The 21,932-nt window shown below is 45.4% G+C and overlaps 1 protein-coding gene across 1 annotated transcript in view; it reads right to left on the reverse strand.

Moving 5' to 3' along the window:
* Nucleotides 1–21,932, reverse strand: part of EIF5 (eukaryotic translation initiation factor 5) — a 587,707-nt gene that overhangs the window by 247,482 nt on the left and 318,293 nt on the right. The window contains exon 8 of the mRNA XM_044074522.1: nucleotides 19,574–19,735. Within this exon, the coding sequence (XP_043930457.1) occupies nucleotides 19,574–19,735 (162 nt within the window). The remainder of the gene's footprint in view (nucleotides 1–19,573; nucleotides 19,736–21,932) is intronic.

Genomic DNA, 21,932 nt, shown 5'->3' on the forward strand with positions numbered 1-21,932 from the left:
TCAGATAAGCAGCCGACTGGCACTCGTGCGAACTGCTTCTGCTTCAGGCTCCATGGCAAGAAAGACTAATGTAATGGAGTTGGCTACCTTTATACTACTGACGACCTGATGATCAGTCCTAAAGTGACAGCAACAGACGCAGAAATACTAAGCCTCTCGTATTTGGGCCAGCAGAGGGCTACCCTGTCAGGGATAACCCAAATGAGAGTACTGCTAACAGTGAAACACAAAGAAAATACAGTTGTGTACACTTACCATAAATGTAGACGTTAACACTGTTGCAGTCATAAGATTTAGGTTATCTGCTTGCACGTAGCCCTCAGTTGGCCCGATTAACAAAGTCTTGGGTCCTGCGTCGGTTGCCGTCCCTTCTTCCACGACGTCAGGAGTATAAAACATGCAGCAGATGCCATTACATCAGTTTTTCTTGTCCCAGATGTCAGGTGCCCCCCTAATGGGAAGCAATTAAATATAAAAGTACAATGATATACCTCCATCAAAAAAGCAAATACACCAAAAAGGCTTTTAAGCATAGTAAAGGAAAGTAGAGGTATAACCAAAAGTTAGGGGGCTGGAGGGAGAGTAACCAGGACTGCAACAGTGAATACATTTGAACATCTACACTTATGGTAAGTGTACACAATTGTACTATGTTCTTAGTGTTTCACTGTTGGTCATTACATTTGGGTAGATTCCCAAAGCTATGGTTGGGAGGAGGAATTTAGATAGCATTAGGACCAGCTATAAGGCCCTGCAAGACTGCAGTGGTAAAGCCAGCTCTGGATTTAGAGAAAATTGGCAAATGATAATGCTTGGTGAAAGTATGTACAGAACTCAATGTAGCAGCTTCTAGGATGTTCCTAGTAGGGATGCCTCTGAGATAGGATCTAGAGGTAGATGCAGCCCTGGTGGAGTGAGATCCCCTGGGGGATAGGTTTTCCATGGTGCTTATAGCATAAATGAATAAAATGGCCTATCCATTTAGAATGGTTTGCTTTGAAATAACCTTCCCCTCTGCCCCTGCAGCAAATGCCACCAACAGTTCAGATTTCCTTTGAGGTTTAGTCCTGTCCAAGTAGAATCTAAGTTGTCTGTGCACATTTAAGGAATGCAGTATCCGTTCCCCTTTGTTCTGTGAATTGGGAAAGGTTGGCAAATGAATGGACTGATTAAGAGCGACACTGGATACCACCTTGGGCATGAAGGAAGATGCAAGGCTCCACTGCCATAAGGGCCTGCAATTCAGATACCCTTCTAGCAGAAGTGATTGCTAAAAGGAAAGCTGTTTTCCAAGAAAGAAATTTTAAGTCTGCAGTAGCAGCTGGCTCGAAAGGGGGTAGAAAACAAAGAAAAGGTCTCAGGCTGGGGTTGGAGCTCTCCTGAGTGGTCTCAATTTTTGGCACCTCTGTGGAATTGCTTAAGTAGTGGATGAGAGACGAGGGGAGGTTCTGTGTTATAATGAGCTGAAATGGCTGAGGTGTGGATTTTAATGGAGGAAAAAGACAGGCCCTTGAGAAGCATCGCAGTTAAGTACTGTAAAATCGGAGGTAAATTGGGTGCTGCTGTGCTCATCCTTGGATATCGGTTCCAGGCACAGAATCTTTTCCATTTTTCAGCATATGATTTTGTTAGTACTAGGCCTACTTGCCTCAAATGATATCCATCACAGGATTACTGAGGGATGGTAAAGGAGAGATTATGTAATTAGCCAGGCTACAAGGTTCAGTGTTGGAAAAGTACAGTTGTGTACACTTACCATAAATGTAGATGTTAGAGTGTCTTCACTATTGCAGTCATGACTGTAGGGTTCTCCCCTGCTGGCAGTCGACTGTAGGGTTCTCCCCTGCTGGCAGTCCTCAGTCGGCCAGAATCCCAAAGTCTGGGTCCGGCGTCGGCTGTTCAGCCATGCTCCCTGACGTCAGAGTGCCAGGAGTACAAAGTTGACAGCAGACGCCATGTTCTCCAGTGTTTCTTGCCCCAGATGTCAGGAGTCCCAAAATGAGTAAGGTCCCATATCCTTTGCAAATACACCTCAGAAGAATGGTGAAAAGGAACCACACACAAGTAAAAATAAGAGGGGACAGGAGGGAGGGAAACCCAGACTGCAACAGTGAAGGCACTAACATCTACATTTATGGTAAGTGTACACAACTGTACTATGTTCATAGTGTTTCACTGTTGCAGTCATGACTGTAGGGTAGAATCCCAAAGCAGAATGAAAGGGAGGTGGTCAAAGTAGAAGGGGCGGCTAAACGGCCCTGCAAGACTGCAGAAGCAAAGCCTGCCCTAGACTTAGAGTAGAGAGGTAGATTGTAGTGCTTTGAAAAAGTATGCACTGAACTCCAAGTTGCAGCTTCCAAAATGTCTTTGTTAGGAACTCCCCTGAGGAAGGCAGCTGAAGTGGTAGCAGTACTGGTAGAATGAGTCCGTATACTCCCTGGGATTTGCTTTCCATGGTGTGAATAACAAAATCTGATTCCATGAGCAATCCATTTAGAAATGGTCTGTTTTGAAAAGGCTTTACCTTAGGAACTTGAAGCATAAGAAACAATTGCTCTGATTTTCTGATGTCCTAGGTTCTGTCCAGGTCTGTGTACATCCAAGGAATGTAAGATCCTTTTCCCCTTTATTTTGAGTGGGGAAAAAAGTTGGCAAGTGAATAGTTTGATTTAAAGCCACTTTGGAAACCACCTTAGGCATGACAGTAGGATTGGTCCTTAAAGACACCCTGTCTTGAAAAATAATATAAGGTTCCACAGCCATAAGAGCTTGCAACTCTGAAACTCTCCTGGCAGAGGTCAGAGCTAACAGGATGGCCATTTTCCAAGATAAAAACTTGATGTCAGAAGAGGCAGCAGGCTCAAAAGGAGGTAAGGTGAGCTTTTCCAAAACATAGTTGAGATCCCAAGCAGTAATGGGAGGAGATCTAGGAGGTCTTAAGTTCTTAGCTCCTCTGAGAAACTGTCTCATGAGCTGGTGGGAAATGATTGGAGGGTCTGCATTGTAATGAGCGGAAATAGAGGCATGTATCTTAATGGAAGAGAGAGAGAGACCCTTATGCAAGAGATCTGTCAGGTAAAGTAAAAATCAAAGGAATGTTAGAAGAGGATCAGAATCCTGAGCCTGCATCCAGGAACAAAACCTTTTCCATTTTCCTGCATAAGATTTTCTAGTGCTAGGACGTCTGGCTTCTAAAATGACATCCATAACCTGCTTGGGTAGGAGAGAATGAATCAAAGATCCTGGATTAACCAGGCCGCCAGGCTGAGAGTTCTGACATGGGAGTGTAGAACCTGACCCTGGTGTTGGGACAGAAGGTTCGGAGTTTGTGGTAAAACCCAAGGGGGCTCCAGACATGTTGGGTACCAAAACTGTAGAGGCCAATTTGTGGCCAGCAAGATCATCATCTTGGGCTTGTTCTGTTTGATCTTTACCAATACCCGTGGAAGAAGAGGAAGAGGCGGAAAGGCATATCCGAGAGGTTTCTCCAACTGAATGATAGTGCATCCACTTTCCAAGCTTGTTCGTGGAAAGTCCTGGTGCAAAAAATCTGTAGTTGATGATTGAGGTGGGATGCAAAGAGGTCTGTGAGGACATCCCCAGACTGCTGTTATCCTGAAAATTTCGGTGTCCAGCATCCACTCGTGTGGGTCCGAAAGGTTTCTGCTCAGGACCGTCTGCCAGGAAGTTTTGCTTCCCTGGTAGAAGCAGAGCTTGAAGGTACAGATTGCAAGCTAGAGCTGTGTTCCATAGATCCATGGCTAGTCTGCAAAGGGGGTAGGAATGAGATCCCCCTTGCTTGTTTATGTACCACATAACTGTGGTGCTGTCTGTCCGTATCAGTAGTTGTCCTGGTTGTAAAAGATTCCTGAAGGCCAATAGAGCTTTCTGAACGGCTAACATTTCCTTTAAATTGATATGTAGGTGCTTCTGACCCTTTGTCCAAAGGCCCTGCAGACAGTAGCCCTGAAAATGGGCTCCCCATCCATAATCTGAGGCATCCGTGGTTAGTATCTGAGTGGCAGGAGGCAGACAGAAGGGTTTTCCTTTGTTCAGAGTACATGCCTTGGACCACCAACGGAATTCCTTTTGAAGACAAGGCAGGACAGAGATCAGTATGTCTAAACTATGGCAATGCTGAGACCATACACTTTTTAGGTACCACTGTATTTTCCTCATACGTAGTCTTACATATGGTACGAGAAGGATGCAGAAGGCCATGTAACCCAAAGCCTGCAGGAATCTCCTTGCAGATAGCAGAGTTAAAGTTGCCAAGGTTTTGTAAGTTGAAGCCAGCTGCAACTGTTTTTCGTATGTCAGAAATGCCATCTGGGTTGTTTAGAGAAGCGTCAAGAAAAATTATCTGTTGTGAGGGTGTCAAATTTGACTGTTTACACTGAATCCCAGGAACTAGAGAAGATTCTGAACAAATTCTAGACGCTGGAGTAAGACCTCCTTGCTGTCTGCCTGAATAAGACAGTCGTCCAGATAAGGGTAAATTTGAATTCCCTTGAGTCTGCAATAAGCTACTACTGGAGCCAGGCATTTGGTGAAGACCCTGGGCGCAGTACACAATCCAAAGGGCAGCGCAGAGAATTGAAAGTGCCTCGATCCAGCCTTGAACCAGAGGTATTTTCTGCGTTCCTGCCTGATGGGAATGTGTAAATATGCCTCCTTTAAATCCAAAGTTACCATCCATGCATTTTTGGTCAGCATTGGAAGTAGCTGCTGTAGAGTAAGCATCTTGAATTTTGGCATCTCTAGAAAAAAAGTGCTCAAGACTGACAGATCCAGAATGGGTCTCCATGAATTTTGCTTCCTGGGGACTACAAAGAGCCTTGAGTAAAAACCTTGTCCCATCTCTGAAAGTGGAACTAGTTCTATGACTTTCATAGCCGAAAGAGCTTCCACCTGGTTTAAGGCCTCTGTCCATTGATGTTTTGGAAGATCTGGCCATCCGCTTGGCCTTGGTAGGGTATGAAAATGGAATTTGTAACCTCTTGAAACCACATCCAGAACCCACTTGTCTTGCTTTATACGACTCCAATTTAGGTGAAAGTTTTCCTCCGAGAGGGGCTTCCAGGCAAGAAGTTCCTGCACCCCAACAGAGGGAGTCAGAGTTTGTTTCCTATGAGCTTGCGACCTGTCCTCTCCTCTCCTAGGGGTGGAAGCAGTCCACTGTCTTGGTCTATAAGAGGCTTGTGTTTGAGGCCTTCCTCGGGAGCGTCTGTATCTACCCCTCTGAGGCCTGTCTGAATAGGGAAAGGACCAATTTTTTGTAGGCAAATTCCTGCTAAATCTGGGTGGCTGTACTTGTAAGAAATCTGTTTGCATGGATTTTGCCTAGTCCTCCATCTTTTTAATCACCTCTTCAGCTTTAGATCCAAACAAAACATTATGCTGAACGGGAGCATCTAATAATTTAGCTTTTACTTGATCTGGCAAATTTTGTTCCTTTAACCATGCATGCCTTCTAATTACTGTGCCAGAGGCAGCAGCCCTACAAGAAGCCTCCAAGGCATCAAATCCACAGTGTAAACCATGCTTCCCAACTTGTTCAGTGGCATGTATTAAGTCATGTAATTCCTCATCTGCACAAGCGGAAATGGAAGTCAGCTTTTGTTTTAAAACAGACAGGAGAAATTGCTGGTATTCCAGCATATGAAACTGACAGTTTAAAGCCTAATAAAGTAGCAGAAGTGTACACTTTTTTGCCCCATCTTTCTAAAGATCTGGAATCCTTCTCAGTGGGAATGGGGTTTTTAGCAGAAGCGTCCTTAACTCCCTTAGGACCCTAAGAAATGGTTTCAGGGTCAACAGTAGGGTTCTTGTATAAAAACTGGTGGGAATCAGGAACCCTGTAATATCTGTCAGGCTTCCACAATATCCAAATAGGAGGAATAGCCAGGGGTCTATGCTGGGGAAGAAAATCCCTTAGTCTTTTCTTAGATTCCGAATACTCTGTCCTTCCCAGTGGAAATGTTCCCTCATTTCATGCAAAGGTTCCCCAAAAGAGAAATCCTCAGGGGGAGAAGCTGAAGGAATGGATTCCTCAGCATCAGAATCCTCAAGGAGGGAAAGAATATTCCTGGTCAGAAGAAGAAACTGAAGAAACGGAAGCCTGATCAGAGGAGTCATAATAAAAAGCCTGATCAGAGGAGTCATAATAAACTTCCTGCCTTGGCCTTTTATCTGGAGGGGGGATGTGAACCCCTAATCATAGTAAGTCCTCCGCCATCTTAAGTAACTGTTTCTGTGACTTGGGAGCCGGATCAGAAGAGGCCTGTGTTGCAGTCTTTGATTTGGAAGGAGTCTTTGCCTTTATTAGAAGCTGAGTAGGCCTGAAAACCCCTTCGGAAACCGGTACCTGCACAGCGGCTACGGACCCATCCGAAGGAGCATTATCCGAAGGTCCTGCAACAGAAATATTCAAAGGCCTAGTTGGCTCCTCGTGGGAGTCAGTTTCGTCCATCGGTTCCAAAATGGCCGATGACAGGGGCTGCAAAAGCGCCTCACTGACGACGGCCGAACCTGAAGCTGGCTCTGCTTGTACGATAGTCAGATTTGGACCTCTGAGGCCAGTCTTTATCCTTGCGTCGTTTGTGAACTCCGGTAACCAGAACCGTATCCGATGACATTTTGTAATTAAAACGCCTACCGAAGTAATGAAATGCAAAATTGTACCTTCGTTTAATTGTACGTTGATTGAATCTAGCACAAAATCGACAACTAGCTACGTCGTGGTCAGGGCCTAAGCAAGGAATACAGTAAGAATGAAAATCCTTATGAGGTATTTGCTTCCCACATGAAATACAATTATTAACTTTTTCTGACATTGGACTGGAGCAAGAAAAAAGTTTCCCCAACGGGATACTTAGCTTTGAGTAGGAGAAGAAAGCCTTCGGACTGAAGTTTAAGAAAAGTGACAGGAGTCAGCCGACCGGCACTTGCAAACTGCTATCACCGCACAGCAAGAAAGACTGGAGAACATGGCTTCGGCTGTCCGCTTTGTACTCCTGGCGCTCTGACGTCAGGGAGCATGGCTGAACAGCCGACACCGGACCCAGACTTTGGGATTCTGGCCGACTGAGGACTGCCTGCCGGCAGGGGAGAACCCTACAGTCATGACTGCAACAGTGAAACACGAACATCTGAGGGTGCAGAATCTGATTCTCCTGCTGAGACAACAGGGAAGGAGTCTGAGGCAGGTGCCATGGGGAGAAAGTACAGTTGTGTACCTACCATAAATGCAGATGTTAGTGATTTTCACTGTTGCAGTCATTACTTTTGGGTTATCCTGCTGGCAAGCTACCTGCAGTCTGCCAGAATTCCGAAGTCTAGGTCCGGCGTCTGTTGCTGTCGCCTCTACCCTGACAGTGTGCCAGAGGTATACAAGATGCAGCAGACTCAATTTTCTTCAGTTTTTCTTGCCACAGATGTCAGGTGCCCCCAAATTGGTAGGCTGAAAAATATTCCAATAAGAATGCATGCACAAAAACATTCCTCTACAAGCAAATACACCAAAAAGGTTGTATACAATAGAGAAGTGCAGACAAGTCCCAGCTAAGAAGAGGGGGATGGTGGGTGGGTAACCTGGACTGCAACAGTGAATACACCAACATCTACATTTATGGTAGGAACACAACTGTGCTATGTTCACCGTTTCACTGTTGCAGTCATTACTCTTGGGTTGAATCACAAAGTGGAGGAAAGGTGGCTGTGCTAAATAGGATTAGGAGAGGCTATGAGGCCGTGCAGAACTGCAGTGGCAAAGCCTGCTCTGGACTTAAAGAGTTAAGTGGTAGTGCTTTGTGAAGGTGGGCACTGAACTCCAAGTTGCAGCCTCTAAGATATCTTTGGTTGGTACTCCTCTGGGAAAGGCTGAAGTGGTTGCTGCTCTGGTGGAATGAGGCCTAATGCCCTTGGGCACTGATTTGCCATATTGTAAATAGAAACGGATGCAATGGCCTATCCATTTAGAAACGGCCTGTTTTGAGATGGCCTTTCCTTGTGATCCTGCAGCATGACACTAAAGGTTGCTTGGTCTTTCTGAAAGCTTTAGTTCTGTCCAAGTAGAAGCGCAACTGCCTGTGTATGTCCAAAGAATGCAGAATTTAACTCTTGTTCTGTGAATTAGGACAAAAGGTTGGCAAGTGAATGGTTTGGTTAAGGGCCACACTGGACACCACCTTAGGCATATATGTAGGGTTTGTCCTCTGAGAAACCCTGTCTGGATGAAAAATGATGAAAAGTTCCACAGCCATGAGTGCTTGTAACTCAGACTCGCCTTGCAGAGGTTATTGCTAGGAGCAGAGCTGTTTTCCAGGATAAGAATTTTATATCTGCTGTTAATGCTGGCTCGAAAGGAGGCAGTGTGAGTTTTTCCAAAACATAATTTGAGGTCCCAGGCCGGAATTGGTGCTCTCCTTGGAGGCCTAATGTTTTGGGCCCCTCTGAGGTACTGCCTTAAAGGATGAGAAAAGATAGATGGTTTTGTATTGTAATGGGCTGAAATGGCAGAGGCATGAATCTTAATTGAGAAGGAAAGGCCTTTGTTCAGCATCTGTTAGGTATTGTCAAATCTGAGGATACCCGTTTCCAAGCACAGAATCCCTTCCATTTTTCTGCATAAGATTTTCTGGTGCTGGCCTCCAAGATAACATCCATAACAGCTTTTGAAAGAGTGTTCTGAATGGCTACATTATATGCCATGCTGCCAGATTTAAGGTTCTGAGTTGGTGGTGCAGGATCCGATTGTTTTGTTGGGTCAGCAAGTAAGTATGAGGCAAAATCCATGCTGGATCTTTAGACAAGTTCTTTAGGATTGGGTACCAGTGCTGGCGTGGCCAGTCTGTTGCAATCATTATCCTTTTTGGCTTCTCGTCTGACCTTTAGAAGTACCATGGGAAGGAGATGCAGTGGGGGAAAGCATATACCGTTAGATGTTTCCAGCTGAAGGATAGGGTGTCCACTTTTCATGCTTGCTTGTGATAAATCCTTGTGCAAAATCTCTGCAATTGGCAGTTGAGGGGAGGCAAACAGATGTCTGGGCATCCGCATTTCCTTATCACGCCGAAGACTTGTGGATCCAGTTTCCATTTGTGTGGATCCATGAGGTTTCTGCTTAGTTTGTCTGCCAGAGTATTTGTTTTTCCTGGCAGGAATTGTGCTTGCAGGTGAATTTGTAAAGCCAATGCTGTGTCCCATAAGGTCATTGCTCGTCTGCAGAAGGGGTAGGAATGTGTACCTCCCTGCTTGTTTATGTACCACATGACCGTAGTAGTGTTCATCTATCAGTAACTATCCTGGATGAAGTACGTCCTTGAAAGCCATCAGGGCCTTTTGAACAGCTAGCCTCTCTTGGATTGATGTGAAGATGCATCTGATTTGCAGGCCATGTGCCCTGAATACATTTACCAGCCATATGGGCCCCCCAGGCATAATCTGATGCATCCGTGGTCAGTGTCTGGCTGTGGGTAAACTGAATGGCAGACCCTTGTGGTGACAGGCTTCTGCCCACCATCGAAACTCCTGTTGCAGGCAGGGAATGAGTGCAATTACTGTCTCCAGGCTGTGGCAATGCTGAGTCCAAACACTTTTTAGGTACCATTGTAGTTTCCTCATATGCAGTCTGGCATATGGAATTAGTAGAATGCAAGATGCCATGAAACCCAAGGCCTGCAGGATTTTCCTTGCAGAGAAGTGGGTTTTTGTTGCCAATTTCTTGTAGTCAGATGCTTTTGTTTGTCTGGCGTGAGATAAGCCATCTGGGCAGTTGTATTTAAGCTTGCACCCAGGAATATTATTTGAGAGGGCACTAGTTTTGATTTCTTTTCGTTTACTGCGTACCCTAGGCCAATTAATCTTTACAAAACGCCAGATGCTTCAGAAGGTCTGTTCTCTGCTTGAATTAGGCAGTCGTCCAAGTAGGGATATATTTGGATTCCTTTTTGTCTGCAAAACGCAATTACTGGTGCCAGGCATTTTGTGAAGACCCTGGGCGCAGTAGCTAAACCAAAGGGCAGTGCAGAGAATTGGTAATGCATTGAGCCAGCTATGAATCTGAGGTATCTTCTGCAAGACTGTCTGATAGGGACATGCAGGTATGCCTCTTAGGTCCAATGTTACAAGCCAAGCCTTCTTGCCCAGCATGGGCAGTAGTTGCTGTAGTCAACATCTTGAATTTTGGAACTTCCAGAAACTTATTTAAAACTGACAGGTCCAGTATTGGTCTCCAGGTTTTGTCCTTTCTGGGTACTAGAAAAAGTTTGGAGTAAAATCCTTGCCCCTGCTCTTGTAGTGGTACTTGCTGAATGGCCCTCATATCCATGAGGGCTGTAATTTGTTTTTGTTCCTCTGCCCATTGATTGTGTGGCAGGTCTGACATACCTTTTGACCTTGGTAGGGTGTGAAAATGGAACCTGTAGCCTTGGGATGCTATGTTCAGGACCCATTTGTCTTGGGTAACCATTTGTCAACTTGATGAAAAAAAACGCTAGTTTTCCCCCTAAGGGGGCTGCCAAAAGAAAAGTGCTTGGATCCGGTAGATGAAAGTCATTGGGACCGTTTCCTGTAAGGTTGTGATTCGTCTTCTCCGCTTTTGGAGGTAGGAGCACCCCCATTGTTTAGGCCTGTATGAGCCTTGGGGCTGAGATCTGCCTCTAGGACACCTGTATCTGCCTCTGTGGTCTGACACTGGAAAGGACCAATTTTTTGTAGGCCAGTTCCTGCTAAATCTGGGAGGCTGTACCTGCAAGAAATCCTTCACTGTTTGCATAGATTTAGCCTTGTCCTCCATTTTCTTCAACACCTCTTCTGCTTTAACACCAAAGCATCCTGCTGTAAAGGAGCATCTGATAGTTTTGCTTTAACATGATCCGGCAAATTTTCTTTTAACCAAGCATGCCTCCTAATGACAACCTCTAACAGCGGCCCTGCAGGAGGCCTCAAGAGAATCAAAACCACACTGCAAAGTATGCTTTCCAACTTGTTCAGCTGCATGCAATAAATCCTGCATTTGCTGGCATTTTCTGTTTAAGCAAGGCCAATACTTGAGCATATGAAATTGGCAATTTAAAGCCCTTACAGCCAAGGTAGCGGAGGTATAAATTTTTTCCCCATCTGTCTAGGGCCCTAAAATCCCTATCAGAGGGAATTGGGTTTTTTGCAGTAGAAGCCTTGACCCCTTTGGAACTCAGATGGCTTCTGGGTCAGCTGCAGGGTTCTTAGAGAAATTTGTGTGAAACAGGAACCCTGTAGTATCTATCTGGCTTAACAGGGGCTGGTGGTAAAGATTCTGGCAAAAAACTGGACTCCGTAAATACATCTACAATGTCTAAAACAGGCGGGACAGCAAGGAGCCTGTGCTGGGGCAATAAAAGGAAATCTGAGCCTTTTCTTGGATTCTGAGTAATTTTGGCTCTCCCAGTGGAAATGCTCCCTCATAGTATGCAGTGTTTCCCCAAAAAAATAATCCTCAGGAGGAGAGGCTGAAGGGATAGATTCTTCAGCATCAAAATACTCATAGGGAGAAATACAGTAATCCTGTTCAGAGGAGGAATCACAGGAAATGGAAACCTGGTCTGAAGGTTTGTCGTATTCTAACTCTTGCCTAGGCCTCTTCAGGAGGGGGATGGGAATCCCTGATCAAAGTAATAAGGCCTTCGGCCATTTTAAGCATCTGTTTTTTTAGGCATGGAGGCCTGTCCAGGTGAATGCTGTACTTGTTTGTCTTTAGAGCTGCTTTAGTCTTTGCAGCTGAAGTAGGTTTCACATACAACTGTGTAGGCCTGTAAACACCCTCAGAAGCAGATTCCTGCTCAGCGACTCCAGACCCATCTGAGGGAATAGTCTCAGAGTGTCCAATACCTTGAGTTTCCAGACGCCCAGTCGGCTCCACGTGGAAGTTGGAAGCGGCCTGTGGCTCTGAGGTAGCGGGCATCGGGGGCTGCGAAAGCACCCCACTGAGAACCGGCGACAGGCCTAGAAGCCTAGTCAGTTTTGGATCTAGGATGACTGTCCTTTTCATTTTTTGTAATCTCCAAGTAGTCTGCCAATCAGACGGCATTATAATTAAATCTTCTGCCAAAGTAATGAAACGCAAAACCGTACCGACGCTTAGTGCATTGCTTAAATCTAGCACAAAATTGACAGCTAGCAACGTTGTGATCAGGACCTAGGCAAGGAATACAGTAAGTGAAAATCCTTGAGGTATTTGCTTCCCACAAGAAATACAATGGTTAACTTTTTCTGACATCGGTCTGGAGCAAGAAAAAAAGTTTCCCCAATGGGGTACTTAGCTTTAATGAACACTCCGGTTCTGAAATTCAGATTTGAAAATCTCAGAAGTCGGCCGACCAGCACTTGCTAACTGCTTTTGCTTCAGGCACCGCGCGGCAAGAAAGACTGAAGAAAATGGCGTCGGCTGCATCTTTTATACCCCCTGGCACACTGATGTCAGGGAAGAGGCGACAGCAACAGACGCCGGACCTAGACTTTGGAATTCTGGCCGACTGAGGGTAGCCTGCCAGCAGGATAACCCAAGAGTAATGACTGCAACAGTGAAACACGATCAGTATACTTTCCACTTTTCTGAATAGGATTTTCTAGTACTAGGTCTCCTTGCCTCAAGAAATGACATCCAGCATCTGCTTAGAGGGTTGCTAGAGGGGAGTTCAGAGGATTAGCCAGGCTGCAAGGTTCAGGGTCTGAAGCGTAGGGTGCAAAATTTGGCCCCCCTGCTGGGACAGCAGGGAGGGGGTCTTAGGCAGGTGGCATGGTTGTAGCAGTCAGACTGTGCAAGAGAGGATACCACTGCTGGCGTGTACTTAGCTTTAATGAAGACTTCAGTTCTGAAATTCGTACTTGAAAATCTCAGGAGTCGGCCGACCAGCACTTGCCAACTGCTTTTGCTTTGGGCACCGTGCGGCAAGAAAGACTGAAGAAAATGGCGTCTGCTGCATCTTCTATACCCCTGGCGCACAGACGTCTGGAACTCAGGCCAACTGCGGGTAGCCTGCCAGCAGGATAACCCAACTGTAATGACTGCAACAGTGAAACACGAACATCAGGCAGTTTAAAGCCTTAATGGCCAAGGTTGTAGAAGTGTAAACCCTCTATCCAGCGCCCTGAGTCTCCATCAGAAGGGGTAGGATTTTTAGCAGTAGAAGCCTTAATGCTCTTGGGCCCTTGTGAAATAGATTTTTTAAGAAGGAACTTGTGGGATTCTGGGACCCTGTAGTATCGGTCAGGGTTTTTGGGAGCGGGAGGCAGGGAATCAGGGGGCAACCTAGATTCCGAAAAAGCAACGTCTAAGTACAGGAGGAACAGCTAAAGACCTATGCTGAGGCAGGAGAAGGAAATCCCTAAACCTCTCTTTAATCAGAAAAAATCTGGCTTTCCCAGTGGAAATGCTCCCTTAGAGTAAGGTTTCCCCAAAAGAAAAATCCTCAGGAGGGGAAGCAAAGGGAATGCAGTCCTCTGCATCAGAATCTTCAAAAGTAGATAAGGGCAAATACAGATCAGAAGATTCAGGATCAATTCAGGATCAACTTCAGTCCTAGGCCTCTTAGAAAAGGGGGGGGGGTTGGCTACCCCTGATTAGAGTTATTAGACCTTCAGCCATTCTTGTTTTTTAGGCAGAGGCCTGAGCGTCTTGTTTTTTTATATTTAGGCCTAAGTAAAGGAGGCGCCGGTTTAAGATGCAAGTCTGTAGGCCTGAATACACCCTCAGAAGCCATTGCTTGCACAGTGGCTCCGGACCCATCCAAGCTAGAGACATCCGCAGGTTCCATAGTTGAAGCATCTCGCTTAATACCAGACTGAGAATGGGTCTCATACGCCTGCGAATCAGTAGTGGGTACCAGGGGGCTGCGAAAGCACCTCAGAGTACCAGCGAACTGGCGACTGGCTAAGAAGCGTAGTTTGCAGTTTTGGACCTCTGCAGCCTGTGTCTGCGTTTTTTTGGAATCCTGGTAGTCTGATGGCCGACAGATGACATTTCTGGATAATTAAACAGAGAACCAAAATATTTAGAGGTGAAAATATACAGACGGACAGTTTGCTGATTAGACAAGGAACACAGTACGAATGAAAATCTTGAGGTATTTGCTTTCCACAAGTAATGCAATTAACTTTTACGGACATCGGTAAGGAGCAAGAAAAAATGCTTCCCCAACAGGGTACTTAGCTTTAGTTGAAGACTTCAGTTCTGAAACTCAAACAAAAATTTCAGGAGTCGGCCGACCGGCACTTGCAAACTGCTTCAGGCACCACACAGCAAGAAAGACTGATGTGATGGCATTGGCTGCATGTTTTATACCCCTGACCTGACATCATGCAAGAAAGGACAGCAACCGACGCAGGACCCAAGACTTTGTTATTCAGGCCGACTGAGGGCTACCTGCAAGCAGATAAACAGTGAAACACAAAGATGCAGAAGAGGATTCCACAAAGCCTTGTAGAATTGCCCTGGCAAATCCTGTGTGTGGTTTGGAGATTTGGTCCAATTTGTAATGTTTAGTGAAAGTGTGGATAGTGGACCATGTAGTTGCTTCCATAATGGAAGCTGTGTCCATGCCCTTTTGGAAGGCCTTGAAGTGGCCACTGCTCTTGTGGAGTGTGCCTTAACCACAACTGGAGGGGTTTTTCCGTGGCGTTAGCAGAAACAGATTGCCCTTCTAATCCAGGATGCAATTGTCTATTTGGTGACTGCCTTGCCCAATGCCCTGGGGTGGAAAGATGCAAAGAGTTGTTTGGGTTTCCCAATGTCTTTAGTCTTGTCCAGGTAAAATCTCAGTTGCCTGTGGACATCTAGGGAGTGGAGTATCCCCTCTCCTTGGTTAGTGGGAGGGGAAAATTGGGTAGGTGAATGGATTGATTTAGAGAAGTCAGACTACCTTGGGCATAAAAGAGAGGGTTAGTTCAAAGTGTGACCCTATCCCTATGAAAAACTGTGCAAGGTGAGCATGCCATTAAGGCTTGCAGCTCGCAAACCCATCTGGCAGAGGTACTAGCCACTAACAGTACTGTTTTTCAAGTACAAAACTGTAGAGAAGCTGTATTAGCCGGTTCGAAGGGGAGCTGGGTGAGATTTTCCAGGATGAAGAAGTTCAGGTCCCACAGAGGAGGGAAAGGCTTCCTAGGTGGTTTGATGTGTAAAAACCCGTTAAGGTTTCACATGTAGCCTGGCTAACTAGGGAAGCTCTAGAAGTAAGCAGGCTGAATGCGCAGAGGTGCAGATTCACTGATGAATAGGAAAGTCCACCTTTTATAAGTTGACACATATGAAAGGACGAGGGTGTGTCAGCCTCGTAAGGGTCCCTTTCCTGTCCCAGACAACACTGAGTAAATCTTTCTCATTTAGTAAGGTATGATTTTCTAGTAGGTTTCATGGCCTCACTCAGGACTGATAACATGTCCTCCGAATAGTGGTGTCTGATGGGTTAGTAATTTATCCCCCCCAGAGTCAAAGAGCATTTGCAAGTGTGGGTGTAGGGGAGTTCCTTTATCAGTCAGAAGTTTCACCTTGTGGGGTAACTTGCAGCGACTGCTCTTGGCTAAACTGTGTAGAAGAGGGAACCAGTGCTGCCTTGGCCAGTAGGGAAGTCACTAGCAAGATTTTTGGTTTGTCCTTCCTGAAGAGGGAAGGGGGGAGGCGTAAAGGAACTTCCCCTCCCAGGTGAAACTGAATGAGTCTACTCTCCAGGCTTAGGGGAGTAAGTCTTTGCGCAAAAGGTATTCAGCTGTCTGCTCTGGGGGGTGGGGGTGAACAGGTCTAATTTGTTCAGTGCCCCACCAATGGACCATGTGTAGAAGACCATCCTGTCCAGCATCCATTCTTGTTGTGGATGTTCTGCTCGGGTCTGCTTGCTTGTCCTGCAAAGGGATGCAGCTGACTTGCAGGGATAGGTAGTGCTGTGATGCTAGGTCCCAAATTAGTAGGGCACAAATGGTATGCTTTGGGTACCTCCCTGTTTGTTGATGTACCACATTAGTGGTATTGTCAGTCACTATCGGAAGAGGACCTGGTAGCAGTAGGGGTATGAAGGTCTGTAAAGCTAAAATCTGCTGTCATCTCCTTTACATTGATGTGTCTGGTTTTCATGGGAGGCTGCTACTGAGCTTGGAAGAGTGCAAGGTGGCTCAGCAACCTGAGTCTAAGGCACCTGTATGCAATATTTGTGTGGGATGAAGGGGCTGCAGTGGAAGCCCCAGCTTTAGTTGTACTTGTTGGATCCACCAACTTATTTCCTTCTTTAAACAGGGAATAAGGGGGATAACTTGTTCCAAGTGACTCTGGTGTTGTGACCAGATATTTTTGAGGTACCACTGCAGTTTTCACATATGCATTCTGGCCAATGGTAGCATGGGAATGGTTGCTGCCATCAATCCAGAGTCGAAGGAATTGCCTTGCAGTGACCATCTGGGAGAGCAAGACTTCCTGGAAGTGGGAAGTTAGAGATCGAACCTTGTCCTGTGGGAGAGAAAAGCTTTCAATCATTTTGCATTGATTCTGCAACCTAGGAATATCTTGTCCTTGTCTGGGTTCAGGGAGGACTTCGACATTTGGGGTGAACCCTAGACTTTGAAGAAGGGACAGTGAAGTGTAGATGTAAATCTAGATTCCTTGGATCCTGCAGAAGGCAATGGCTGGAGCTAGGCACTTTGTAAACACTCTTGGGGCAGTGGATAAACCAGGGCAAGGCAGTAAATTGGAAGTGCGAGGAAGGGCCAGAGAAATGCAGGAAATGTCTGTGTGAGGCCTTGACAGGAATGTGTAAGCATCTTAGGTCCAAGGTGACCATGAAAGCATTTGAGTGTATGAGTAAGAGAGTGGGATGTGACAGCATTTTGAAGGAGGGAATCTGCAGATAAAGGGTTAGGAAGGAGAGATCCAAAATGGGTCTCCAGTGACCGTCCTTTCGAGGGACCAGGAACACACGAGTAGAATCCCTTTCCTTCTTGTCCTGTGGGAACAGGCTCTATTGTGCCTTGTTGCAGGTCTAACAATTTGTGGAAGGGGATGGCATTGGGGGAAATGAAATGCCCTTCCAGGGAGGAATAAGTTTCCAGGATAAATATCCTTTTTGAATAATAGTTAATACCCACTGGTCTGTGGTGAATTTTTGCCAGAAGGGGAGACTGAGAAAAGCGAGCTGAGAGGGGCAGATGGGCAAGTTGCACATTATTAGGACCTCCCCTGTCCTGAAAGGGTAGTCTAGGCTGAGGAGGTGGGCCTGGATGAGGAATGTCTTCTAGTTCCTCTTCTGGGTCTGGAGGAGGAGGCAGCAGAATGCGGGTTATGCCTAACAAAGTTTGTCTTAGCCAGGCAGTTCCTATAAAATTTGGGTACAGGGGATACCAGGAGATATTTAATACCCTGTAATTTCTTGCTTTTTTCTTGCAGATTCTTAAATAGGTCTGCAGATTGCTTTCCAAAGAGGAAGTTATCCAAGGGGGCGTCCAAGATTTGGGACTTGGAAGTCCTCTGGCAGATTCTGTAGTTTAAGCCAGGAATATCTACTAAGGACAGATGCTGATACTGCAGAGTGAGCAGAAGCTACTGCATCGTAGCTGCATTTAATGGAGTGTCTAGACACTTGTCGTGCTAAGGACAATTTGGAGGAAATACCATTTTAATGGGACTGTCAGGAATTGAAGCCACCATAGAGGTGGCTTGGGATACAAAGTCCAGTGCATACTGTCATGTTGTGTTTGACAGTTAATGGCTCTGAAGGCCAAAGTGGAGGAAGTGTACACCTTCTTGCCTATCCTTATCCATGGATTTGCTATCTTTATCCATGGGTAATAGGGAGGCAAAAGCTAACAACCTAGACTGCATCAGGGGCAGTGGCAATCACTGTTGAGTCTGCTAAGGGTGGCTGAGGAATTTGTTCCTCTGGCACCTTGTAGAAGCAGTCAGGGTGCTTGGGTGCAGGAGGCTGCAAGTCAGGTGTTCTAGAGGCTGCAGTAAAGGCATCCAAGTATGCAGGAAGAACGGGGGCAGCATTTGCAGCAGTTTAAAGTATCTTTTTTGGGTTTCTGTCATTTGCGAAGTACCCCATTTGAAAGTTTTCATTTTGGTGATGGTTTCACCAAAAGTAATGTCTTCAGGTGGAGAAGACCCATCCACAGAATCCTCAAGAGAATATTCCTTGGGAGAAGCAATCTGGGATACACAAGATGGAGTCTACGAGGAAGAGTAGGTAGATTCATGTTCTTCCTCAAGGAGGGGAGCCATGGGAATGGAAGAAACAGAGGGAGGCCTAGGGATTAGCAGAAGAAAGTAGTTGGGGGTGAAGCAGACAGCCTAAGGGCCATAAATGCCTGCATAATGGCCTTCAGAAGCAGGCATATGTGTTTTTCTGCTTCATTTTGGTTGGAGTCTGTCGAACTGGGTTTGGCAGTGGCTGCATCAGACGTCTGGATCTTGGTCGTTAGAACCACCAAATCTGGTTCCCCTAGACATCGGCAGGAGTCTGTCTGAGAAAGCTCTGTGGACGTGCCGGTCGTCGGCTGTGCATCAGCCTCTGCGAGGGAGGTCAATGGAGTAGACAGATCCACCAAGTGCTGCTCAACTCCTTTGGTAGTTGGCAGGGCATCTAGGTGCAAAGCAGCAGGCGATGAAGGCATAGGCATCTTTGCCTTCTTATCCAGAGGTTCTTGGGCGGCCTCCAAAGCGGGATCCATCCTGAGCGCCAGCAGTTTGAGGCGTTGGTTTTCTAAGTAAAGGTTTAAAACTGCCAGACAAAAGATTTACAAATCGGGCAGGCATTATGGTCATGTTCCCGGCCTAAGCAGAAAACACATTTATGGGGAATTTAGCGCCCGCAATGGCACTTTCCCCTTTTCCCTGACATCAGCTGAAAGCTACAACAACCAAGCCTAAGCAATTCAAAAGACTGGTAAAAATTAGAAATGCAAAAACCCAACGGGTTACTTATCTATAGTCGATAAGACATCTGGAGGAGCGATCGCACGATACCAAGTAGTCTGCAGCTGAAAAGTTCCGAGGATTGTGCGTGCAGACGTCACACAAGGTCCCTGGTTTATGGCCCTATGTGACATCCCACGTAGCTGCAACAGCCAAGCTGAAGCTTTTGTATAGGAGCAGACATACGAGTCGCCTGAAGGCAGGAAATCCCACAACAAGAATACTGCAACATAGGAATAGGACATCTAAGTTTCTCAAGCTGGGGCAAGAAGCTTGCCCCAGATGAAGGAGCTCAGAGGATGCAAAGAAATCAAGCAGGGTATTAGCACAGAATCCTCTTGCGTTATGGTTGCAATAGTGAATCGAAACAGTTTTATTTTTTTGCTAAATAAAATGTTGAGCTTGACCAAAAGGCACCTCAGGCTTTTGCTGCACCAAGTGGGACCTTTTACAGATGTACTGCATGCGTAAGTTTTACTCCAGCTGAATCAAACTGATTAAAAAGATAGAAAACATTTTTTAGCTGCTCTTTAAATGTTTAAGTTGTAAAAAAAAAAAAAACAACCCCCCACCACAAACAGCTTAATACAAACTACAGCAGTTTCGGTTAAGGTTGCATACATTTTCTACACTACTTACACGCAAGAAATGTCGTCTATATGTCTTAATCTGATCCCGAATGTTCTCATCAAGCAGCACCTCTGACAAAACCAGTGGTCCCATAGCTTTAACATCCAGTCTTTCAGCTTCTGCCAGAATTTCTTTATCTGAAGAGTCTATAACACCCTCCTCCTTTTTCCTCTGCAAGTAAAAAAAAAGATGGTCAACAACTCCTACTACAGATTAAGTTTACTGCAGGACTCCTCTCCATGAACCTTTCAGTAACACTTTAAATAACTGATACAGACTCAAGAAAATTTCGAGAATTCAGTTTTGCTTGACATTTTTAAACACACCTACCACTTACCTCATCCACACTTTACAGGGCTACCGACAACTACAAGAGGTACTTTTCACCATAAAACTTGACGGTGCAATTGTGTGCAAATTTACTGTAAAAGCAGACTGACACTAGAGTGCCTTCCATCCAACCCTCAAATAGTTTTGAAAAGCTGTGGATAGAATCAAACAGCTACTTCTAAAGTAGCCTGTATACTCACTACAGAGGAAGGCTGTGGGGGCTGCTGTGGTTCAAAGAAGTGACTTTACCTATGGAAGGTGTAAAGTCTGTATGAGGACACATGTTGCCAGTCACCTGGATGCTTAATGACTTCCCCTCACAGCCTTAGTCTTTAAATTATTTTTTTCAGATAACATTTTATCTATGTACACTACAAAACAAAGGATGTATACAGCCAGACTCAAATTACTGTTGTGTTAGGAACTTATGGTAAATTTCTGAAGGTTTTACTGCTTACATGTTTTACTGTTTAGTATTTACTGTTGCTTCTTGGGACTTCATATATGCAGATGTCAGAGGCCAATCTGAACAGATCTCACCTTTTCCAATGTCCCAAGCAGATGCCCCCAACTGTCAGGACACTGGCCAGGACAGTAAGCCCTTCTTTTCAGACTAATATGCTCTTAAGTTCCAGAGTACAACCCACCCCGCACCATCGCAGACCTGTGCTAGATAAAGTATATCTGGAGAAAGGGAATTATGGCTGGGCCTGTATAGCCTAGTACCAAACAATGAAAGACCTGAAGGTAGAGGAAGACAAACATAGGGAAACAAGGAGTGGAAGGATGGAACCCTTACTGAAACAACCTACGTAAACATCTACAATTCTGGTGAGTTCCAATACACCACATTCTTCAGAGTTTACTGCTGTAGAACACACTCACGATTCCCAGAGCCAAGAAGGGTGGTTGGCTTTTGATAGGACCAAGTAAAAATAGTCCCTGCAAAACAGCACAGACAAATTCTGACATGGATATGGTGCCAGGTTACAATACCTGACAAGTGTTACCACTTCCTGAACTAAACAAGTGCAGAACCAAAGTGTGGTAAAGCTGGCACCAACTGAAGTAGGGACTGACTTGGGAACAAAAGGCAATGTAGCTAAACCATTTGGTAATGGTCGGTTTTGTTCTCTACAAAAGCAGTAAAAAGTTAAGTTCAAATTTTCTCCTGTCCAGGACAGCTTAAGATGCTTGTGCACATCAACGGAAGATTAAATCTTCTTGCACTTGTTTTGTGGGGGATGGATAGAACACAAACTTGTCTGGTTCAGCAAAAGCACAATTAAGACCTCCTGGCAATAAAGTTAGTATGTAGTGTGACCATATTCTTGTGAAAGACCAGAAAAATGCTTTGCACATTAAAGGCTTGCAACTCAGATCTCCAGCTGAGGTTCAGACCAACAGACAGTTTTCCATTTCAGCATCCTTACTAGGCAGAGACTGCTAGTTCAATGGGTTGCACAGCAAGTTTTAACAAAACTCAGACCCCATGCTGGACAGAGCTCTTCTCAGAGAAGTCTCAAGTGTAGGGCTCCTTTAAGGAGCCGTTTTGCAGGCAACTGAGTTTAAGTCACATGATTTAGTGGCAGATAAGCAGAAATGGCTGAGGCGTGTACTTTAATAGGTACATAAAAGTACAGTTGCGTACACTTAACATAAATGTTAAGTGTATTTACTGTTGCAGTCAATACAGTAGCCCTCAGTCTGATTAACAAAGTCTTGGGTCGGTTGCTGTCCCTTCTTCCGTGACATCAGGTTGTCAAGGGTATAAAACATACAGCAGACTCCATTACAGAGTTTTTCTTGCCCCAGATGTCAGATGCCCCCCAATGGGAAGCCATAAAATCTAGAAATATACATGGTTATACCTCCAACAAAAAGGCAAACATCAAAAAGCTTTTCAACATAGTAAGGGAGAGTAGAGGTATAGCCAAAAAGGTTAAGGGGGCTGGAGGGAGGGTAACCAAGACTGCAAAAGTGAATACACTTAACATCTACATTTATGGTAAGGGCACACAACTGTACTATGTTCTTA

Source organism: Protopterus annectens, chromosome 6.part0 (genome assembly GCF_019279795.1).
Source record: "Protopterus annectens isolate FY-2018-M chromosome 6.part0, PAN1.0, whole genome shotgun sequence".
NCBI classification, from domain to species: domain Eukaryota; kingdom Metazoa; phylum Chordata; order Ceratodontiformes; family Protopteridae; genus Protopterus; species Protopterus annectens.